General features: G+C 42.5%; 1 protein-coding gene across 1 annotated transcript in view; it reads left to right on the top strand.

The window, feature by feature from the left end:
* The window catches only part of PKHD1 (PKHD1 ciliary IPT domain containing fibrocystin/polyductin), a 266,175-nt gene that overhangs the window by 81,010 nt on the left and 162,441 nt on the right, over nucleotides 1-22,724 (top strand). Inside the window, exons 35-36 of the mRNA XM_068405752.1 lie at nucleotides 5,907-6,057; nucleotides 19,858-20,070. Of these exons, the coding sequence (XP_068261853.1) occupies nucleotides 5,907-6,057; nucleotides 19,858-20,070 (364 nt within the window). The remainder of the gene's footprint in view (nucleotides 1-5,906; nucleotides 6,058-19,857; nucleotides 20,071-22,724) is intronic.

The following is a 22,724-nucleotide window of genomic DNA, read 5'->3' as shown; positions in this document are numbered from 1 at the left end:
AGGAAATATACACTGTACTCCATCACTTAAAATGTTAACCTTGTCTCTCCGTGGTGACTGAGGACAAGAACACTTGCTCTCCGTACTTGCTGGTTAAATGGCAATCTGTCAGCACCAAGGAAAAGGCTACCTTGTGGGTGTCAATCTCTGCAGCGTTCAAAACCTTTTGCTTGTTCGTGGCCGTGCACGCCAGGAGGGGTGCACCTTCCTGCTGGACATCATGGGAAGCAACTAGGAGAGTTTCTCGCACGTGCAAGCAGGCTGCTGTTGTGCAGGAGCAGTATTGTGCTCCGTGTCTTATCGGATGTGTCTGGGGGAAAGGATAAATCTGGCTGCTGGGGGTGGAGTTGGTGGGAAAACCCTCCTGATTTCAGATTTCTCTGTGTGGCCATAACCCTCAGCTGTAACCCACAGCCCAGAAGAAGAGGGAGGGTTGAGCACAGCAGCAAGCAGAGTCTGTGTTTAACTGCACCGCTGGTTCTTGGTTTGGTTTTAAAATTTCTGTCTTTTTCTGATCAGAGGATGAGGGCTCTTATCTTTGTGTCTGTAACGACTGTTGCAATCCTCTTTTTTTTTGGGACTGTACTCTCAAAAAACCCACCTAACCAAACAAATTGTAAAGTTACCACAAAGTGAGCTCAAATGATCTAGACTGTGTCTAAACATGTGTCTCAACACTTTTAAACCCAAACCTTGCATTTTGGGGAAGGGGTACTTAAAAATCACCAGATAAACATATGTTGTGTTGGCAGAATCGTTATTATTTACAGAAATTTACACCAAACAATGAAGGAGTGGTCGCTTACAATCCCTTCCCTTTCTGGCTTGTTTGTCAGCCTGTGTGGGAATGCAAGTATATCACTGTTATTTATTCATTTGTTGCAGTTGCTGCTGCTGTTTCTGAGCCTTGGTAGTCACAGGCACAAGCTGAGAAACTGGTACTGAGAGATCGTGTCCCCAAAGGCTGACATAAAGGCAACCCCAGGCTGGCTGGCAACAGCAGCAGCTAAAAACATAAAATGGAAAGAAACCTGCCTGGAAATGGAAAAAAAGAAGGTGCAGGAGGGAGGAAGGGGATAATGTGCTGAATTACAAGGAGGTTGTGCATCTTTTATTGTATACTATTAAAAGATTATTTTATCTTTACATAATTTATTCATTGTTTTAGAGCTCTGATGGGGAAGGAGTTGATACCTCCCCAAATTAATCTGTTATACACAAGCTATGGGCTTGGTACATAAGGTGTGGGCTTGAAATGGGTTGCACAAGACATGCACCAAGTGGGTGTCAGAGGTGGGAAGGTATTGCAGAACTCTTGCTCATTGAATTTTCATGTCAGATCCCCTCCCTGGTCTCATGCTCTTGGTGCACCAGTAAGAACGACTAGCTCTTTAGGGATTCCCAGTGCTTGTGATTTCCCACTCACTTGGGGTTTCTGCCTGTATTTTGGAGGTTTGGTTACCTACTGAGTTAGTGTCATCTGCTGTACTGGATTCAAAATGAGAAATGTTGCCAGGGTGGGTGTCCTGGTTTGGCAACATTTCTCATTTTGAATCCAGTACAGCAGATGACACTAACTCAGTAGGAGTAACATCTCTTTAAACCATGACAGTGGATTTCTATGGATGTCTGATGTGAGGGCACATCCTGCAAAAGTCTGGGTGACTATTTTAGGTGTTCAGTTCATGTTATACTTGGGTCCTTGGGGGAAACACCTGAAGAGTCTCTTGCCTCAATCGAGCTAGGGATTATCATGAACCTTGCAGGAATAGAGCATCTTTGTGGTCTCACTCCTTCTGTTAAACCTAGTTGAAGTTGGCCACATTCAAGTGTGAGCACTGACAGTGACACAGATGGATGCAGAGGTGTTACGGTCTCATAAGCCCTGTTTCCTCCAAATCATCCTTCCAACTGCCTGATACATGCTGGAGCAGGATTGTAAAGATGCCATCTAGCTGCAGCCAGCCAGCTCCAGCTTCATCATTCAGGGCTCGTTTTATGCCAACTCCTCTTTCCCACATCCTGACTTTCAAGCTCCCTGCCGTTTGTTGGGCCCTGTGCTGAAGCTAGAAAAAGCACAGGAGGAAAATGCCCACAGCCAGCCTCTGCCGAACAGCTTTCCCCGGCTCTGCAGGTTCCTCCTGGTTCACTCAACAAGCTCTCACGGGATGGGTGCTCAGCCACGACACAGGTGCTCGCAACTGCTACTGCACTTCAGTCTTATTGAGAAGCGTTGAAATTAAACACCATAGGTCAAATGCTGTGTGCCAAGCAGGGGAAAAAATGGAAAAGGAAAGAGTTTTGCTTCTATGAAAAGCCAGTGAGGGGGATGTTCTTGTCCTGCTTGGCTGTGGGCAGAGGGGAACAAGCTGGAGTCTCTGCGATGGAGGCGTTTTGGACATGGCCACACAGCCCTTCAAGAGATAAGATAGCTGTGTCACTGTTTTTTTCTTTGGGGTCTCAAGTGAGCTGGTCCATCCCAGTGGTTGTAAGAGCATCCTCAGCTTGCAGGGCAGCAAAGTCCCCCATGCCACCCCTGGTATGCAGAGACAGTAGTATTTGGTGCCTGTAGGGTCAGTGTGGGCTACAGCCTGTCCCATATTGATAACAGGACAGCTAGACAAGACAGTCATGATAACCAAGGAGGTGCTCCAAGGTCACAAAAAGGGAAACAAGCAGGGCCAGATGAGAGCATGGATTTCTAGAGCTGTGAGTCTGTCACCTGCCCTGCTTGATGAGGGATGTGCAATTAGTTTGTGTGTATTAGTCCATGTTATTTTACCGTGGACTGCTCAATAGGAACTGGAAGTCACCACCACCATTCAGCAATGGGACTTAACAAGTCCATTACAGTTGGAGATTGCACTGTGCTTTTCTCCCAGAAAACAGTGAGAGGGTAATCATATGGGATTCACAATGTCCAGGCAAACTGTAATTGTGATTCAGGACAGCTGGCCATTTCACTAGCCTTGGACTGCAAGAGAAGGGTCACCAAATAAAATCTTCTACTCTCTCATTTCACTCCATCAGTTCAATGTCTTTCCTATATTCCTACAGAGCTGTTTTCCCTCTAACCCCCCTATACATTCTTCTGTGCTGTGGTAATTTAAAGTACTTTCCTTGAGCAAACGCCCTCTTCTTTCTTCAGACAGATTCTTTAGATTTATTCTCTCCATGATAATACAAGGATAGTACTGGTGATTATAAATAGCTCTTGGTCCTGTGTTATTAGTTGATGTTCACCTGTTTGCTTTTATTTAGAAAAAAAAAGAAAAAAGAAAAAAGAAAACAAATCAGAAATCACTTGATAGGTAAACGTGCAGGTGCTGCACACGGCAGCAGATTAAGCCAGGCATCTTTTCACTGGAAACCTTTAGTTATGGACTGAATGAAACGACAGAGATTTTTATGACCTTGGCCAAATTATTTTCTGTCTCTGTGTAATCATTCTTGGGTAGTAAACGTTCATTTGAGCAACAAAATCTGTCTTTTTTTAGGTTGATGGTGTAGGGACTGCCTATTACTGTGGACACATGTATCATCTACATAACAGAGCACTTGGTTTCAGCATATTTGTATCTTTTCTGAGTTACATTCTTAGGATGGTTAATAGTTCTTCATTTCCCCGATGGTTACAACCATTTCTTGTGCCTTATTACACCAGCATGTATGAGCTACTGGCTTTTATGCCAGAAGGTATTAGTAGAACTGAATGGGTATGGAGTCTTCTAAGAGGTGACAGCAGAAGCCTGGCAAGAGTAACTCGAACACTGATGTTATATAGAGAGAACCTTAAATAGAGAACTAAGATGTTTTCTAGCTAGAAAGGGTAACCCTCTTAAAAAAAATAGTCAAATTCAGAGGAGAGGTTTATTTTTCTTAACTCTTGTAAGACTTCTATCAAAAGCTTACTAAGTTTTTGGTGCTAGCAAGAACAATCTGGTATATTCTTTATGCTCTTGCTTTCCCATCAGAGTTAGTTGGAAGCTTCTAAGTGACTTCAGAGGGTTAGAGTGATGACAGAGTGACTTCAAGCCATGTAACAAACCTCAGTAAAATGTTCTGATGGATCCCACCATTTCACAGCAACTGTATCATGCAGTGTTTTGCTAGCAGCATTCGTTGAGGTTGTGCCAGATAGAATTTTATGGAATTTGTAATTTTGTGCTACAGTTGGCTTGATAAGCAGTGTATCTGGGAAATGGGTGCCTTTCCATGTTCTGTACCCTCCTCTGTCCCCTGCTCTGAGATAAAACCAGGTTTAATTAGCTCCTTTTTCAGTGAATCTGTTGTATACCCTCATATATTGCATACTTTCTGGTTCAAAGCACGATCAGTGAAGAGTGATTCACAGCCTCTCTGAAAAGACGAGTGGATAAAGATATCTATCTTTTCAGCTGGAATTTTGTCCTGGATCTCTGAAATACAGAAATATATGTTTGCAAGTAAGGAAGATGAAACTTGTCCTATTACACTCAGCTACGATGGAGAAATTGTACTCTGTAACAGTTGTGTACAGATGTGAAGGCTTATCTGTACTTCTGTAATGATGAAGTGGTTCACTCCCTCTGACGCAGGGGACTTAGCTCCCCAGATGTTTTCGCTGTGTGTGTGTTAATTCAGGTGCAGGCTTCAGTCTAAACTGAACCAAGTAATTCCCTTTGTATGGAAATCGTAGAATGGGACAGAGGATAGAAAATACCAGCATCCATACCCTAGAGACAGGATGGACATAAACCAGTTGTATCACTTAGCCTGAGGACCAACACCCATTCCCTGGTGCAAATATTTGGGAGAGTAGTCACCATATAGTAGTTATCTGACTGCTCTAGGTGCCATGAGAAATATATAAAACTTCGTCACATAAAGATGAAATTGACAATAGCACAGTCAAAAGAATAACTATCATAACACCACCAGCATTGATTAACCTAAACTACAGCTCTGGAGCAAAAGCTTTGATGCACATGATGTGCTCTGATTGAAAATGGAGCAACTATAATTTGCTTTTGTATTGAGGTTATTCTTTCCACTGCTGTTTCAGATTAGCAGAACCCAGTGAGGACCACAAATATTTCCATGTCTGGTTCCCGCACCACCCCTCAGAGCAGTTGAGGCTGTTCTTGCTAGTTCACATGTGAGTCCAAAAGAATATGTTCTGAATGCCTGTGTCCACACTTGTGCACACATGTCCATGCAACAATATGCACGTATACCTCCAGAAATCGGTCAAACCTTCACTACAAAGTACATGCTTAAAGTTTAGAGGTGAGGAGGAACCATGACTCAAAACAGGCAGGCATCATTTTGCCATTGCTCATCATGAGCCAGGCTATTTGCTGTTTTCAAGGTATTCAGTGCTTTATTTGGAACTGATCGCCATCGAAGGAGAGATGATGATAATAATACTGGATAAACTGAGAAAACTAAAACCGTATTGGAAAGGAGGAATGTCTCTCTAAATGTGGACGGGTGGTAGGAGAGCCTTTGAAAAAGCCTGTAAAGCAAACTATTGCCCACCTAGCAGGATGTTTTAATTCTAAAGTCTTCGGGCTATTTTTATGACATCGCCAGGAATTAACGTGCAGTTCTGCCTTTCGGGAGGCAGAGAGAGACACACACCAGGAAACCTGTGGACTTTCCTCAGCCAGACCTGCAGCAAGCCCCTCGTTACCCAGAGCAGAAAGAGACAAGAGGCAACCTCCAAATTGTGACAGGTGTTTCCGAAGGCTGAGAACCTCTTCAACCCCAACGTCCCTCCATCCCTTCACTCTATGTGAAGGGGTCCCACCAAGAAAGCAGACGTCATGGCGTTGGCATCTCCTCCGCTGTGCTCTCAGCAAGCTGGCTTCCTGTAGGGTGAGAAGGGGTGAGTTTTGAACCTCTCTGTGTCTTTTTCTTTCCAGCTTGCCCTCCAGTTTTGTGGACGATGGGACGAGGACTCCAGCTGGCCTGCCGGCCATCAGCCGCGAGATGGCGATAACGTCACGATAGAAGGCGGCCGGACCCTGCTGCTGAGGACCACCACCACCACCCTCAACCTGCTGCATCTCAAAGGTCTGCAGAAGCGGGGTTCAGGGCTCTTGTATCTCCAGGGATGGAGTTTTTCATGGTCGCGCTCTCCCCTTTCCTTGCCCAACTCCTACGAAGGAGACATCTGGTCAGGCAGGCTGAGTCTGCTCTCGGAAGATACAACAGGACAGTGATGGGGGACGGGGCAAGCATTTAATTATTATGTATGCAGAAGGCATCGTTTATGCTGTTTGAGGCATAATGACAATACGAGTAGAAAGGCTGATTTTTTTTTCTTTTTCTTTCTCCCAGCTCCTGAAAGCACTGCTGTCCTGAGTGGCGTTCAGTGATAATGGCAGCGCTGATAATAATCAACTCTGTTTTTTTTGGCATCTTTGAGACAGGCGTGTTGCAAAAGCCTTTACAAAATTAATGATGTTATAGAATTACAGGCCACAGCTACAAAATGTAATAAATAATACAAGATCCTAGAGCATGGCTGGTGGAGAGTAAATAACTGAGCACAATCTTGGGGGGAAACGCTGGGTTTGCAGGGTCCATGTACCCTGGGGTAGATTCACCATAAGTGTCAGGAGGTATATCTCTGTGGGTGTCAAAGTACGAATTAAAATTACTTGCCATTCAGTGCCAGCAATATTCCTCCCTGGAAATTAGGTTCTGGTTGTGAAAACTGTTGTGCACATACACGGTATTAAGTGAATGAGTTGTTCTGGTGAAATTGCGTGCTCAAAGTTAAGCCTATGTGTAAGCCTCTGCTGCAATGGAGCTCAAAAAATGGAAAGAGGAATTTTTATATGTTTAAGGACTTGGATCTTCTTTGCTGGTAAAAATAATTTTATATTAAAAGGGATGTTAAACGTACTAGTTTTTCACTGAGATGCTGAAGAACATGTATTTGACAATTATATTTTAATCTAACTTTGAATGATCATTCTATAAAGAAAAAAACTTTGCAAATTTATCTGTATTGTGAAAACACTTCCAAAAAAAGATTGAACTTGCTCAGTCTAGGTTCAGAGATTGTCAAGAATTGCTACACCAAGCATCAATCCTGTTTTTTTTAAAAAAAGGTAAGAATTTGAGATCAAAAAAATGTGAAATGTTTTAGTACAATTTTCTTCCCCAATGAAAATCCTAAATCTGGGTGACGCAAGATTTTTCTTAACCCTGATGTGATTATGACATATAGTAGAGGAGATAGGTCAGAGCCCCAGATTTCTGAGACGTTTGGCTGCAAATCTGGATGAGGATTTTGGGGCTCAGCCTCTGACTTTGTGAAGAATAGGGGCACAGTTATTGCAGCAGAAACCCTTTGAACTTTGGGCCTACTCAAAGGCACATTTGATCTATGAGTCAGCACCCATGAAGCAAACAGAGGTCTGAGTGAATTTAATGAAGTCTGGAGCAGTATCTTTATGGCTTCGGCTCGAATGACATTAAAATAATTTCTCCCCTTTATCACATTTTCCAAGAAGCTTGGGTTATCGTGTAGATTCAGTTAGGAAAGCAGCATTAAAATATTCGAGATGATATTATTATTTTCTGGATTGCTACATGCCAAACATAGGGACCAAACATTTTGGAAGCAGAAACCTACACAGTAATTTTTTATCTGAGCTTCATCTTTGCTGAAGTTTCCTTGTTGCATCAATCCCCGCTTGCATGGGTGCTGCTAGCTGTTTAGCCTTGGTTAGATTTGGAGTCAAGACATGATGAGATCTACTCTGATCTGAGACTGGGTTGGATTCATCTTTCCTAACCTTACCTGTCTTTAAGTTGTTCAGCTCAGGGGAATTGTTTAGGCTCTTGTATTGATAGAGAGAAACATACACCACCAAAGACTTGCTCATCTTAAATATTATAGATACCCATCTTAAGATGAGTCACAGTTAGGTGATCCCCTTAGAGTAGCAACTACTGAGTCTGTGAACATGGCAAATAACCACCAAGCTTACCCAACTGCAAGATGAGCATGACAATAAACCCCTAATCTGTCGGTGGGTGTAGATATGTCCTTTGATTGAAGCATCCCATTCCTATTCCAGCTTGAGAGATTTTCTTAGCTGGAGCTGGAGAATGGGATTAAATTGTAGTTCTGTTCCCTTTGGCTTTCATGACTCAGCATCAGGCTGTCTGTGCACTCACAAGCTGAAAATATAACAGACTTTACGGATGAAAAAATGCTGTAATGCTACTGAGTCCACTCCTGTGCGAAGATGCTGTACTGACCATTTTCTGGTGCTGTATCCAGCAACCCCAACACATGTTCACAGGCCCATTTCTTGAAATTCACCCTTTTTAGGACGCTATGAGGATTTTGAATACTGCCCGTGTGGTGTCTCCTTAAGATGATTTCTACATTGTAGAAATTGTGTGAAGAGTATTATAACAAGGATGTCAGCTACATGTGCAGCCTTAAAGTGACCCTGCTTTGGCTGTATTAATATATAGCCAAATACATATAGTGGTTCTGGTAGTGATCAGACTGTCTGGACAGAAGATCTGAAGGCCAAAGCAATTGAGGAATAGGATTAGGCAGCTGGGTCCTGCTCACTGCCATGAGGGCTCAGCAGCTTCTACTTCCCCCTAAACAATCAGAGCAGGAACACGTGGTTATTGGCAGTGGAAAGTTTAATAGCCAGACTGTGAAACTGCTCAGACAATACTGATCAGGGAAGAGACAAAAGACACACAGATTGTAGATAACTCTGTAAATCCAGCAGGTTGCAGTTATTTTTGTAATCCCAACATCACAAGTATGGAAATATTTATGATAACCCAGGACAGATGGAAATTTTCTTTGCACAGAGCTTACACTGGAGTAACTCCTTTGTGTTTGATGGGTTGATGCCTCAGACATGTTATTGCCTTTGTCTGAAATTATAGTGCTCTAGGGAGGTCTGGAGACCAAAAAAAAAAGCTGCCTGGTCTTTCAGGAGTACCTTGGGGATGAATTTTAGGGTGATGCTGCCGGTTTACCCTGGGGTTGAAGATCCTCAGTTGTCTTTGCAACGGCAGCTTTGAGATGGCCATCCTTGCAGGCGTAAGAGAGAAGATTGCTTTGGCCCCTGCTCTAGAAAAGCCTCAATATCACTTGTCACAGCTCTTCCTCTCACTTGTAGGCATCGCTGTATCTTGTCAGTCCTGCTGAAACCAGCGTGCGAGTTCCCTCTTTCATGGTCAGACTCCAGGCTGAGGTTTTGAAAACGTCTGACCCACTTCATCTGCCTCTAAAAACTGTGCACTGATTTTCCAAAATATCACAGTTAATATGAGATTTTGGGGGTTTTTTAAACTATGAGATCCCAGGAAAAAAAAAAAAAAAGAACTAACAAGCCCCAAAGATACTCATGACACTATCAGTTATTATCTGATTTTGAACCCATGTCCAAAGAGCAATGCTATTCCATCAATATTTTAGATCCCTTGTAATCCATGCTCAGATCAGGCTGTGGCTAGAATGGATCCTATGAGTAGATCTGGGGAGGAGAGAAATCCAAATATTGATTTTCCTTGACCTTTTCCTGGGCTTTGATGCTGTTAGCAAAGAGCATCAAATATTAGCTGATAAGCCTGCGTAAGCAGTTGTCAAATAACTAGTGCCTCAGCCACTGCTGATGAAGACTGGGTTTGAATTTGCTGAAAGAAGGAAAAAGCTTTTCCCTCAGTTTTCCCATCTATGGTATCAACCAGTCCTTAAACCCAGCTTAAAATCACTTGTGAGTAGGCATGGTCAGAAACTGCATGTGTTGTGATGTTTTCTATGCCATTTTGCTCAACCTATTTGGGACGTGCACTGTGATACTTTCTGCAGGCAGTTTCTAGTTCATATTTTTTTTTTAATCAGGCAGAGTACATTACAATTAAAATACCGTAAAAGTGATTCTTGGCAGTATTGCAATAAGCATGTTTTTTAATTAAAGGAGGAACATGGGATGTACAAATAGTACCAGCTAATGGGAAATTTCATCCAATGTATTTTTTAATTGAGATTTAAAAAGAAGAAAAGTCAGCCCTAATTCTCCCTGTCGCTGTGTGATATTTTCCTACGTTGTTACAGTAAGGTGTACCAAGTCTGCAATAATTACGGTCTCAGACCCTTAAAGTCCCGTCTGTTTTCATGGAAAAAAATGAAAGGCATCTTGTTCTTTAATATATTGGTGTATTTTTTCACAGGAATTCAGTGTTATTCAGTAGAGTCTAACTCACAGAGCTGGACATTCCTGGAGGAAGGGTCTTAAGGCCCTAAATCTGTAGCAATTTGATGTTTTTTTCAGTTCTTCCTCCCATCTGTAAACCTTGGTTCGCGTTTGTGTAGAGGAACCTATGGGCTGCAGGTTTCTTTCCCATCCTGTTCCAGATGGGCTTACAGCATGTGCATTAGACTCCCAGGGCTCTTGTTTGCCAATTAAATTGATTTTCCACAACTTTGGCAGCCCTTGAGACTCGCAGGATGAGCAGATAGGTGGAAGTTAATCCCGGCAGAGGAACCACGCACAGCTGAAACACGAGGCAGCACCATCCCCTTCCTCCGCTCACTGGCATGCAAGGAACGAACACATCCCTTTTGGAAAGAAGATGTTACCTTTAACCACGGGATGGAAAGTTCTGCTGAGTCACTGCTCAGGCCGTCATTACTGTAACAGCTTTGTACCATTAGTAGATCTGTCCTCACACACTTTCCTGTAGTACAGAAATACAGCCATCACAACCTGTACAGGCTGGGAACTGAGGTCCAGGTCTTCTTAAGGTTTTTAAATGCAAATAAATACCTTTAAAGGAAGAGTCTGTATCATGAGCCCAGAACTAAAGAGGAAGCATACTGTATTACAGGATTGCACTTAGGTTTCTTAAGTTTTGAAGTATCCCCTCTTCATCTGATGGCTTGACAGACTGTGCTTTATGATAGTTTTGTTGTAGGAACAGGCTGTCGCTAAGATCAAGGTCCAACCCACTGTGCTAGACACTAGGAAAGAAACTCGATCTGCAATATCTTTAATTTCAAATGCCATAAATCAGCTTGAAATGAGAAAACTGTGGGTGGAGGGACATAGCAAGTTGAAACACTCTGGTCTAATGGTCACCCAGGCAGGCTCTAGGTGAGCAGAAACATAATCCTGCTCCCCAAACAGTGTTCCTGTGCCTTCCCCAGTGCCTCCCTCCCTTCCTGAGGGTGAAGCACTTAACATGTCTCCATCACCTGTAGAGTTGAAATAGTAGCCCAAGGACCTATTTTCTCATCACACTTCTATGTGTGATGCTTACCTTGATGCCTTCACGAGGCTCACCTGGAAGCTTCCTTCATCCTAGATGATGGGCCATGATATGTGCTGTCAAAGCCATCTAGGAGTGTCCATACCTCTTCCCCAGCAGGTTAACTCTCCTCTTGCAAATGCGTCAGGTGTTGCTAAGTGTCTTGGAGGCTACCTAAGAGCTGAAGAGGTAGAAGAACTTCTTCAAAGACCTATAGCAGCGTCTTCTGGGCTGATGATCTGAATTGCCTTTGCCTGGCTCCTGTGCTATAAGGGAAGAGCCCAACCAGCTTATAGGGAGCACATGCCACTTGAACAGATGGCTGTGAGTACAGCAAGCCAGAAAACATGGGCTTTTTGGGCTTGGGAGACAGTTTCTGTCTGAGAGTACTCAAGCAGCTGCTGGTTCCTTGCCCAGGGACAGACTAAGGCCTCCGTCCAACAAAATTCTGGAATACGAGCTTAACTTTTTAGCATGTTAGTGACGTCCTGGTGGAAATGCACAGGCATTTGAATTCACAGCTAGTCTGGGATATGTACCTATATATTATGAATGTGAAGGAACATACGCGGGGAGGTGGAGAATGAGTTTTGGACTCTTGGTTCAGGCAGTATTTGGGATGAAGCCAATATAACAAACTTCTTTTCTCCTTTGCATCTTGCTCGGCAGTGGTCCAGCCTGCAATCATCTTTTATGGCTCATCCGAAAGTCATGTGAGCATGTCAACAGGGTGCAGGAGACAGGTCCATGAAACAATCGATTGTTCTTATTTAAGGCTCATAAATTCTGTATTCCTCTTTCCGTACACAGGAGGTTCTTTGTTTTGTTTTTTTTCCTGCTTGGAGCCCCCACCAGGCGCACTCTTGGAGCCAGAGAATGAGCAATAAGTGGGCTGCCAGCACACTGCAGCCTTGTTGTGCAGGATCAGTTGTTTCAGCAAACATATTCCAGCTCCAGCAGTTGCCTCCTGCTGTTTGCCACTCAGGGATGCTTGCCAGGAATATAACTTCTGAGCATAAGCCTGTCTCATGGGGGATTCTGTGGCTTTGTCATGTGAAATACCAAGTGAGAGGAATTGGGAAGAGCAAGCTGAAGGCTGTGGGAATATTAGTTATAGATGGCCATGGCGTGCCCACAGCACAACCAGAACGGATCTTCATTGCACGGTGATGGGAGGGAGTAGTCCAGTTGAGGAAATGACCTTTCAGTCTGCAAATCCTCTTTCATAGAGGGGAGGTTTGCTGTTAGTTGAAGGGGTGCAGCACAGTAGTGATATGTAAGGCAATTCTGTTGGTACTCCCCTAACACCTTCTATTATTGATTATAAAAAAAAAATCTCTTGAGACTATCCAGCACCTTTCATGTAGTTTGCTTGCTTTAACACTTCATTCAGCTTTACATAGAGTAGCAGAATTAAATCTGGCGATAGTCACTTTTATCTTATCTCCCTAATGAGCTGTTCGTTAGAAAAAAATACACTATTTCTCACGATGGTCTTATATTGACAGTGAATGCTAAAATGTGGCCTCAAAAGATGATAATAAAAAAGCCATCCATGTAAGAGGGTCACTTTGGAATGAGGACTTTGCTTCCCTCTGAGTTTGGGAAATCTCTAAAGTGCTCTAAATCACAAACTAGAAGAGAAATATCAATATCTCTTTTATGCATTATGAGAACATCTGTGTTAGAAGAATTTTTTTAAAAAGGAGGTTTTTGAGAAGGGATATAAGCTGCTATGTTTGAAAGCATGAATCTTCACGACAGAGGCAAGGAGAAACTTCCCACAGCAATCCTCACAAGCCTCTACTCCTTCATTATTTGTTCTTTTCCTTAGAAGTGCATGATGCAGCCTCTTTCCATCGTAAATGTTCTGGATACCCAAGATGTGGCACCGCATGAGCCAGTCCAGGACACCTTGCAAACTGAAGTGTTAGTACATGATCTTTCCAATTCCTTTCCTTTTGAGTGTGCCCTCCACCATTTCCCAAGGACTTCAGAAGATAAGTCTTTTTTCACGAAACCAGTTCTGCCAATGGCATGATGGTGCTGTAGTTATTCACACAGCAGATTACAACCCCTTTTTTTAGGTTTATTTTCCTTAATATTCTCCTTTTTTTTTCATTATTTGGTCTGGCTGTTTCTCCCCTCCTGTGGGACAGAGGGGGTTGCCTCCAGTTTAGTTTTCCTCTCTTTCTTTTCCTCCTTTTTTTGTGTTTTTGTGTTGTGGTTTTTTTTTTTCTGATAAAGACAGATAAAGAAAGATTTCTTTTCCGGGCAGAGAGGTGGAGGCTAATTGCTGGGTTAATTGAGAAGAATGGTGCTTCTGATGTTCTCACAAAGTATCAAATAGCCTCAACATATTTCTCCCCCCTCTCCCTCACTCCACCTAAAGAGACCCATTGAATTTACACATTACTGTACAGAAGTGATTACGGGTTTAATTGTATTTATTTTGCTTGGTGGTGAGGCCATCATAACAGTAGTTGATTGATTTTTATAAAATCACCCTCAAGGTCATATGTAGGACTTTGCTTTCCTGTGCAGCCATAACAAACAATTTGAGGGTCACAGCCAAAGGCTCAGTTGAGCAATATTCTTGCTTTCTGCTTTCAGAGAAGAGGTCAAGTGCAATAAAAGAAGGAAGCATAACTTTTATTTTCTTTTAAAAAAAGGGGAAGACAATCTTGTAAAGCAGCAGCTGTATATTTATTCTGACCCAATGAAAAACACAGATACTGAGAGCTGAGGGTTAGAGGGACAATATGCAATTTTTTGACATAAGTATTTGTAAGTATGGCTAGAGTTTGTTTTACACTTAGACTTGGTAAATGATTAAATGAATCCCTGCTAATGCTTTATTTTATTTTCTGTGATGCTGTTCTTTTGTTTTCAGCAGTTAAACTTTTATTTTACACTTTATTTTCTTCCAAAGACTGAGTGCCTTTTGGCTTTGTTCTGGAAGAAGTTCAGAAGCTTTGCAAATAGCCAGGGAACAATGGCATTACGGTGTGACCGTAAGTGTAGCTGATATATCAGTTTCCTATGATTACATGTTGTGTCTGACTGCTGCTTCTAAGGAAAAAACAAAGCATCATGCGCAGCAAATGCCTTCTGGTGGTCTTGATCTTGCAAATCTTTGCACCATGGCCAAGTGTGCTTGGGTTGCCATTGCATCTAGGGACAGAGAAACACAAGAGCTGAGTAACAACCCCCACCTTGAAGTCCAATTATTATTATCCGTACACATCCAAATCTTCACCCAAAGAGAAGAAACCTTGCTTCTATGTAGGATTTCCCCCAGGAAGGGTCAAACCTGCAGGCCAGGTATGGCACAGCTAGTGCCTGCACACCTGATGCTACTGAAACATGTTGGGACTATTGCTCGTACTTGCACCCAGTGCAGAGCAGTCACGAGCATCCAAGCTTATCAGACACACAGAAATCTACAAAATATATGGAAAATCTTTGAATCAATGGAGAGGAAAATCAGTCAGGACAACTGACATGCAGTTAGCCTATTACTGAGGCACAAAGGATTTTAAAAAGAAGAAAGGAAACAAAAGGGAGATGAAGGACCAGTCATATGTAAGGAGGCAGACAGTGATTTTTAGGAGCTGTATGAGGGTGAGATACTCTTGACATGCCAAAGCCACCTTGTGCAGAAAAGTATACAAGAGACATTTCAGAACTGATGTTAGCACCCATCCCAAAAGCATTAACTCTTGCTGGTCAAGCTGCTGCTGCTTTTTTTTTTTTCTGGAAGAGAGACTCCATGTAAAGTACAAGCTGTCCTTCTTCTGACTCCCTGCTAGTTTTCCAGAGAAGCAGGTGACTGTAGTACTGATAGCAAAGCATGGCTCTGTTATGTGCTCTGTTGTGTCTCTGGAGACAGGGCAGAAGGAGAAAAATCCCTGACTGTCATGGGGAACAGACATCTTCCCATGGCTGCCTCGAGGTGCATTGGAATGTCTGCAAATGGCAAAGGACTTGGGAGTCCTACATTCACAGAATCACAGAATCACAGAATGTTAGGGATTGGAAGGGACCTCGAAAGATCATCTAGTCCAATCCCCCTGCCGGGGCAGGATTGCCTAGATCATGTCACACAGGAACGCGTCCAGGCGGGTTTTGAATGTCTCCAGAGAAGGAGACTCCACAGCCTCTCTGGGCAGCCTGTGCCAGTGTTCGGTCACCCTCACCGTAAAGAAGTTTTTCCTCATATTTATGCGGAACCTCCTGTGTTCCAGCTTGCACCCATTGCCCCTTGTCCTGTCAAGGGATGTCACTGAGAAGAGCCTGGCTCCATCCTCATGACACTTGCCCTTTACATATTTATAAACATTAATGAGGTCACCCCTCAGTCTCCTCTTCTCCAAGCTAAAGAGACCCAGCTCCCTCAGCCTCTCCTCATAAGGGAGATGTTTCACCCCCTTAATCATCTTCGTGGCTCTGCGCTGGACTCTCTCTAGCAGTTCCCTGTCCTTCTTGAACTGAGGGGCCCAAAATTGGACACAATATTCCAGATGCGGCCTCACCAGGGCAGAGTAGAGGGGGAGGAGAACCTCTCTTGACCTACTAACCACACCCCTTCTAATCCACCCCAGGATGCCATTGGCCTTCTTGGCCACAAGGGCACACTGCTGGCTCATGGTCATCCTGCTGTCCACTAGGACCCCCAGGTCCCTTTCCCCTACGCTGCTCTCCCCATGCCTCTCATCCCACAGGGAGGGGATAGAGGTTTGTACGAGGAATTTAGTGCTCCAACCTGTCTTGCAGGCAGCTTGAAAATTTTGGATGGACAAAATGTGGCTGAAACTTCGGAAAACTTTTGAGGAGGTTGTTTGAGGCAAGACTATGATTTTCCAATCAAAAGACAAAACAACTTTGGCTACCAGCCTTACTGGTTCAGAGGTGCAGCATGGTAGCAATTAGAATAATCATTAAAAATTGTATGAAGAGAAGTGGAAACAGAAATGACTATATTTCAGTGGGAACAGAGCATAGGAAGTCAATAAACACCTTGGGGAAGATGTCTTTTTTATGTTAGGAATAAAATAAGTCATGGTGATTTATAGTTCCATTTCTAGATTGTGGTGATAAAATTATTAACACCGCTGCTATAAGGTAAATGTATTTAATAAATATTTCTGTTCTCAGTATGGGAAGGAACAAGATGATAAATTATATCACAAGAAGATGGACCAGCAGTCTATTTATTACTGAAGAACATTAATATAATGAAGATGTTAAATAATATCTTTCAGGAATACATATTCTTAAATCAACAGGTCCAGTTTCATTCAAGAGCTTTAAAACTGCTAGTAGAGGCATTGTGTGGCCCACATATATTAATTTCAGAGTACATGGGAAATTAAGTTCTGATCTTGTTGTTAGGATCCCAGCAGGGAAAGGAAACAATATTGGCTGCTTAGTCTGATATCAACCACAGGTCAAAAGAGAAAACTGTATGAAGTTAAATGTTACAATTGATTGACTCTATAAATTACTAACCACAGGATTTCCTGAATGACAGGATAGATGTTTTATGGAAAGAAAGACAGCAAACTTTAGTTAATTTTCTAAGAAAATAACAAGTTTGTTCAATAAAGTTAATTCTGTAAAACATGTGATACTGTGATGACTAACTGAGGATCACCTGCCAAGATCTCATGGCAGCAAGCAGACATAAAATGTACTAACTCAAAAAGTAAATTGTTAGTGGGAAACCATTTTCATGCCTACTTGGATACCTCTGCACACCACTGACAATCTGAAAATAAGTGGGAAACCATCACTGTTCACTGATCATTTTGTGAATGCCATTTAAACCAAATGCAGATTTACAAGCTGAGAAGAAAACTGGGAAGGGAGCAATTAGGAATGAAAGTTGTGGTTACACAACAAAGGACTTCATCAGATAAAGCCATGATCGTGAAAAGGATCAGAAGTCAGTGTGGCCTAAGGATACCCACCTGATCTCCCAGTGTAATGAAGGGGCAAAAGGAGGTAGTACAGTTCTTTAATGTGAAAAGCAAGAGGCAGAGTGTGGGGATAAGCTAGTTTTGCCTCTATAGGCAGCATGAAGAACAATAAAAGAGAGCAGAAGGATTAGGAGGTCTGGCTTTCCAATTTCAGAAGGAACACTGGGTTGTGGGAGAGGATGCACTTCTTCATGAATTGGAGACAATTCCTTGCAGGGAGAGTCTTAAAAACCTTATCAACTAGTCTGAATAAGGGCTGAGATTGGATTTCACCTGTAAGTACTTTCACAGAAAATGCTGTGCAATGCAGGAGGGTACAAAGAGAACCACTGTCTGAAAGTTCATCCTTGGCAAGTTAAGATTGGAAATAAAGTAGACATTGTGAACAGTAAGAGAGATTAGCTGTTGGAAAAGATGATCGTAGAAAACGTTAGAGTGATGTCCCCAAGTCACTTAATTGATTGTCTGCCTTTCTGGAGGGTATGCAGCAGTCAAACATAGACACCTTGACTTCCTCCAGTTTTTCAATAGCATGATTTGCACAGACCACCAGGAGATACAATCTAATGGTCCTGTCAATCTGCAAATGAATACCCTTTCAAGTATTACCCCAATTTCAGCATAGCACATTTTGTATTAAGAACATTTCATTTTTCTAGACGTCTCAGATGTATCTCAGAATAAGTCAGATATCTTCTGTTGTTTTGCATGAAACAAGCAGAAATTTGTGCTGTTTTATTGTAGTACATTCAGTATAATTTGCAGAAACACTATGTAGGAAGCTTAACAGAAATACATTTGTATATAGAAAAGTATGTCTAGGGAAAGAGACAATTTACAGACAGGGGAAGTTGTGTTTGTGGGAGAGATCCCGTGGTTCCCAGTGGTTACAAGCAAGAAAATGTGAGATTTCTCTTTTTCATCTATTCAGCATATTCTGTAAAATCTTATCTGGAATCTACTGAAATCTGCAAAGAAAATATTTAATGGACAGTCTGTATTCAAATACTAGCTTTGTTGTAAGACTAAGAAATTAGAACTAAGACTAAGTTGTAAGACTTTGTTATAAGACTAAGAAATTAATGAAACTAATGCAAGAATACATAAGGAGATCAGGATAAGCAGAACGTGTTCAACAGGAGTGGATGCAACTGGGTGGGAAAGACACACAAGTGCTATGCATCTCCCTTATCACTGAGAGCAGTAGGACCTGATCAACAGGTGAGCAACGATCAAGGTAGTTTTTTATATTAAAAATTATTTCCTTCTTTTTTTGTCTCAATACTGAAATTAAAGCCGAGGTCTGATCTCCCTTACCCTTTGTGCTAAGGATTGGTAATATCTTGTGAGGAAGGAAAGCTAAATTTTTGGTAGCTATAGAGGTCACCATTAAAAACTGCTAACACCAGTAGAAAGCTGTCCATGTTATGAGATGGCACAGTTATTAGCTACTTCACATAAAGGGAAATGTTGGGAGGGTAATAGACCCTTAGTAAGGAGGTCTGAGGTTGCCAGGCTTTGAGGTATCCCCTACTCGCTCCTGGGAAGCACGGCTTGACCTAGGAAGGCATATCCCATGCGCAGAATGATTAGATATCTGGAAGTCCACTCTGTCCAAATACATTGTAAAGATAGCAACAGTGTCCTTCATTGGAGAGAAAACATGAAAAGAGAGAAAAAAGCAAACTATCCTGAGATGATGGACTGGGATTGCCAGCTCATGCAAGGCAAGAACAAAGGAGGCATTTGAAAGAACTGAAGAGACTGAATCAAAACCAAGGGATGGAAATGCCTTTTCATGCACTGTATACTTAAACCACAGAATTAATTGCTTCAAGAAGTCATTGAGACTAAATATTAGAAAGATTTAAAGGATCAGATCTATATTATTAACAAAACTTATCCAGTTATGCTAATAGATGGTAAAAGGAAAATGTTGGCAGGAAGATGAAACCTGATGCTTTGGGGCAAAGATATCTTCTAATTAGAGATTAAAATGAGGCTTTCATGGGATGGGGAGATCATCTCACATCCAGCTAACAGAAAGAAGTCTCTTATACTGTATTTGGAAGCATCTGGTTTTGAACAGCAGCTGGAAGAGTATGCAGGATTAAATCAACCTCTCATCTAAACAAGTTGCCAGTTCTTATGTTCCAAAGCCGTTTTCTCCTCTCCCTGTCACAAGTAGTTTGTAATCTGAAAAGTAACATACAAATTAAGTAGTAATATCCCTTTTTAACATTTAGAGAGTGAGTAGGTTAAGACTGGGAGTTTCCAAACAACTCCCTTGCACTGGAATAGGAGACTTAGATGTCTGCCCAGGCTGAATAGTCTTGCTCAAGTCTAGAAAGGCAGCCTGTGGTAGAGTGGAAAAATGGACTGAATTAATAAGGTCTGTAAGGAGTCAATAAATCCATAGCGAGAAGTGCAGGGCAAGGTGGAAATTTTGCAGGGCACAATAATATTTCACCCTTAATCTCATAAATTTATTGCAAAACCATATTTGCCCATCTCTTACAGCTCCTTTGACTGTGACATGATGACTAGCTATTAGATCTATGGTTGCATTTCACTCTTCTGTTGTTTTCAGGTGGCAAACTCTTGTTCACTGGTCCAGGACCTGTAGAACTGCATGCTCACTACATTCTGATATCTGATGGGGGAGAGCTCCAGGTGGGAACCCCCAAGGCCCCTTTCCGTCACAAAGCACACATCTATCTCTATGGAAGTCTCTATTCTCCACAATTATTTCCATATGGGGTCAAGTTCCTGGCAGTGAGGAATGGGACCCTTTCCATTCATGGTGAGTACATTTTTTCTTCTCTTCAAAAGAAAAACACAAATGAATAAAAGAAAACAAAACAAAGCAAAATTTTTTTTGGGAGGAAAAAAACAAAAACCAACAACTTTGGTCATGAACTTGGATTTCTAATAACAGTTAAGTATTTGTTGAAATCAGGTTCTGGGACTAAAATTTATTATCTTTGCATTCACCATCAGACTCCTGTTTCTATGGTATCTCATGCACCAAAGCTCAGTGCTGTATCTCCATAAAAGTTCCCATACTAGGAGCTGTGTCATTTTGAAAATCTGGACCCCAAGAAGACAAATGTTATCAAGTACTTATGAAACCCTAACAGTTGTTTAAGCGCCTAGAAGATGTTTGGATTTGTACATGTCTGTCCACAAATGAAAGCCTCTGTCCCTTGGAAACCGGACCTCAGATCTCTGTTGTGAATCATCTGGGTTTGGTCTGCTACTAGAAAGGGGTATCCTTTTCCCCTCATCTCTCTCTATAACAACTGGCAAGTTTCCTCCCCAAAGAGGGTATATGACTTTTGCGGTTTCCACGAGATGGTGGTCTTCCAGGTAGGTCCCATAGGGAGGCCAATGCCAAGCATGCTGCAGTTAACAGCCTGTGCCAGATGGAGTGGGGATGATGCCTTTCTTCAAAGCAGAAGCAAAGTGCTCCTTGTAGCGTGTTTTCCCCTTCCCTTCCACCTCTCCGTGCTGCGCTGGCATCCCAACACCAGTGGTCTCTCTCTAGAATTAGGAGCACAGCTGGCATCTCTCTGTTTTCCTAGTGGTTCACACAGCTGCACCTGCTCAGCACATGTTGCTGTTGTAAATGACAAGTCCAAGGCTATGCAGAAAAACTGTGGAAATACCAAGAATTTCAGTCCTAGATGCCCGGTCCTCTGCTCTAACCACTGGACTTTTCTCTCAAAGGAAGCCTGCAGGGCCAGAGCTCTATGTTCCTACCAAGTAGAAGAGACAAGGGACCGAACGGACAGAAAATAGTTGTAGGTTTTCAGATGTTGTGGAGTAGAAGAATTTAGACACAGAGCTTTTTTGGAAGTCTATGAAATACAGGTATAAAATGGCAATTTCTTGGTGTAGCAGATTGGATATGGAATTCAGGTCCAAACTCAGCATGAATTAGAATATTAATGCAATGCACACATGTCAAGCTCTTAACTAACTGGCTGTTTTTAAAGGCAGTATGTGTGACAGAGGAGACAAAAAAAAGCTAATGCATCTGAATGAATGGCTCATCTCCCTCCCTTACGTTCTTGTGTGTCAACCTTCATACTGGTAGGCGTTCATATCCTCCAGCAGGACTTGAACTTACACCCTCCTGGCCTACAGGCAGAAATGTTGCTATCTGAGCATCGCTGACATGTATGGCTCGGTCAAAACCGATGTCAGACACCAAGGGATACAACCTGAGCACAGACAGGGAGTGAGATGTTCCACTGTGCGGTAATCCTGTCAGCTCACAGGAGCCGAGCAAGGTCAGGCGAGGTCAGTTGTTGGAGGGGAATCGGTGAACAGATGCTCTTCGGAATCAGGAGAGATCAGCGGAGGCTGGGAAAGGTGCTCCTGGCAGTGACAAGGGAGGTAGGGTGGACTACTCCCGAAAGACACATCAGGTGCTCTTGAGACACAGTGACGCTAAATTATTTAGCGCTTGCAAATGGCTTTAATAATAATTTCAGTAAACTGGCTTTGCAGAGGGCAGAGCTTTTCTATCCCCTTTCCTAGAGGGGCTCTGTGAAGAAGTGCTGTTAGATCATCTGGGCTGAACTGGCTGACTGTTACTGGCCATTGAATTTCACACTGTTATCCAGCCTTGAGTTCAGTAACTCGCATCAGATTAAAGCATGCCTTCCAGAAAGGCTTGGTCTTTGAGGACATCAAGGGAAACGGAAGCCAGCATTTTCTGTAGAAGCTTGTTCCAGGGGATTAATTTGGTTAATGATCCATGTTTTTATTTTTTTATCTTTTTAAAGAAAAGTATTAAAATGTCTGATTTGAATTTGCCTGATAACACCTTTTGCTGTTTTGCTTTCTGTATCTTCTGCTACTTTAAAGTATTCTTCCATTCTCAATTTGACCCTTGTAAGACAGGATTTTGTCCTTAAATTCTCAGAGCTTTATAACAAAAGCCTTGTCTTCTTTGTGCTGCTATGTTTTCTAGCAATATAGGAAAAACCAGTAGCATCTCCTTGCAGCTGTGCCTCCTGTGTTGCTTCTCACTTCACAGAATCACAGACTGGTTGGGATTGGAAGGGACCTCTTGAGATCGTCTCGTCCAACCCTCTGCTAAAGCAGAGCAGGTCACCCAGAGCACGTTGCACAGGGTTGCGTCCAGGCAGGTTTTGAATATCTCCAGAGAGGGAGACCTCACAGCCTCCCTTCTGAGCCTGTATCATCACTAGCTTGTTGACTCCATCCTCACAGACAAACCATGAAATTACAGAGACAAACAGGGTGGAAATTCTTTTTACAGTGTTACCTTGGCAATACGGTGGAGGGAAGTAAACCCAGGTGTCCATGTCAGTAGCCTCAAGGCATTTCTTCCTGATATTTTGTACATTTTACTCAGTGCCATAATTCCCAGCGATTCTTCATTCCTGAGGAAACCAAGAAGGTGAGGTCTACAACCCAAGCATT

This window comes from Nyctibius grandis, chromosome 1 (genome assembly GCF_013368605.1).
Source record: "Nyctibius grandis isolate bNycGra1 chromosome 1, bNycGra1.pri, whole genome shotgun sequence".
In the NCBI taxonomy this organism is placed as follows: domain Eukaryota; kingdom Metazoa; phylum Chordata; class Aves; order Nyctibiiformes; family Nyctibiidae; genus Nyctibius; species Nyctibius grandis.
This window is presented reverse-complemented; position numbering and strand designations above follow the sequence as displayed.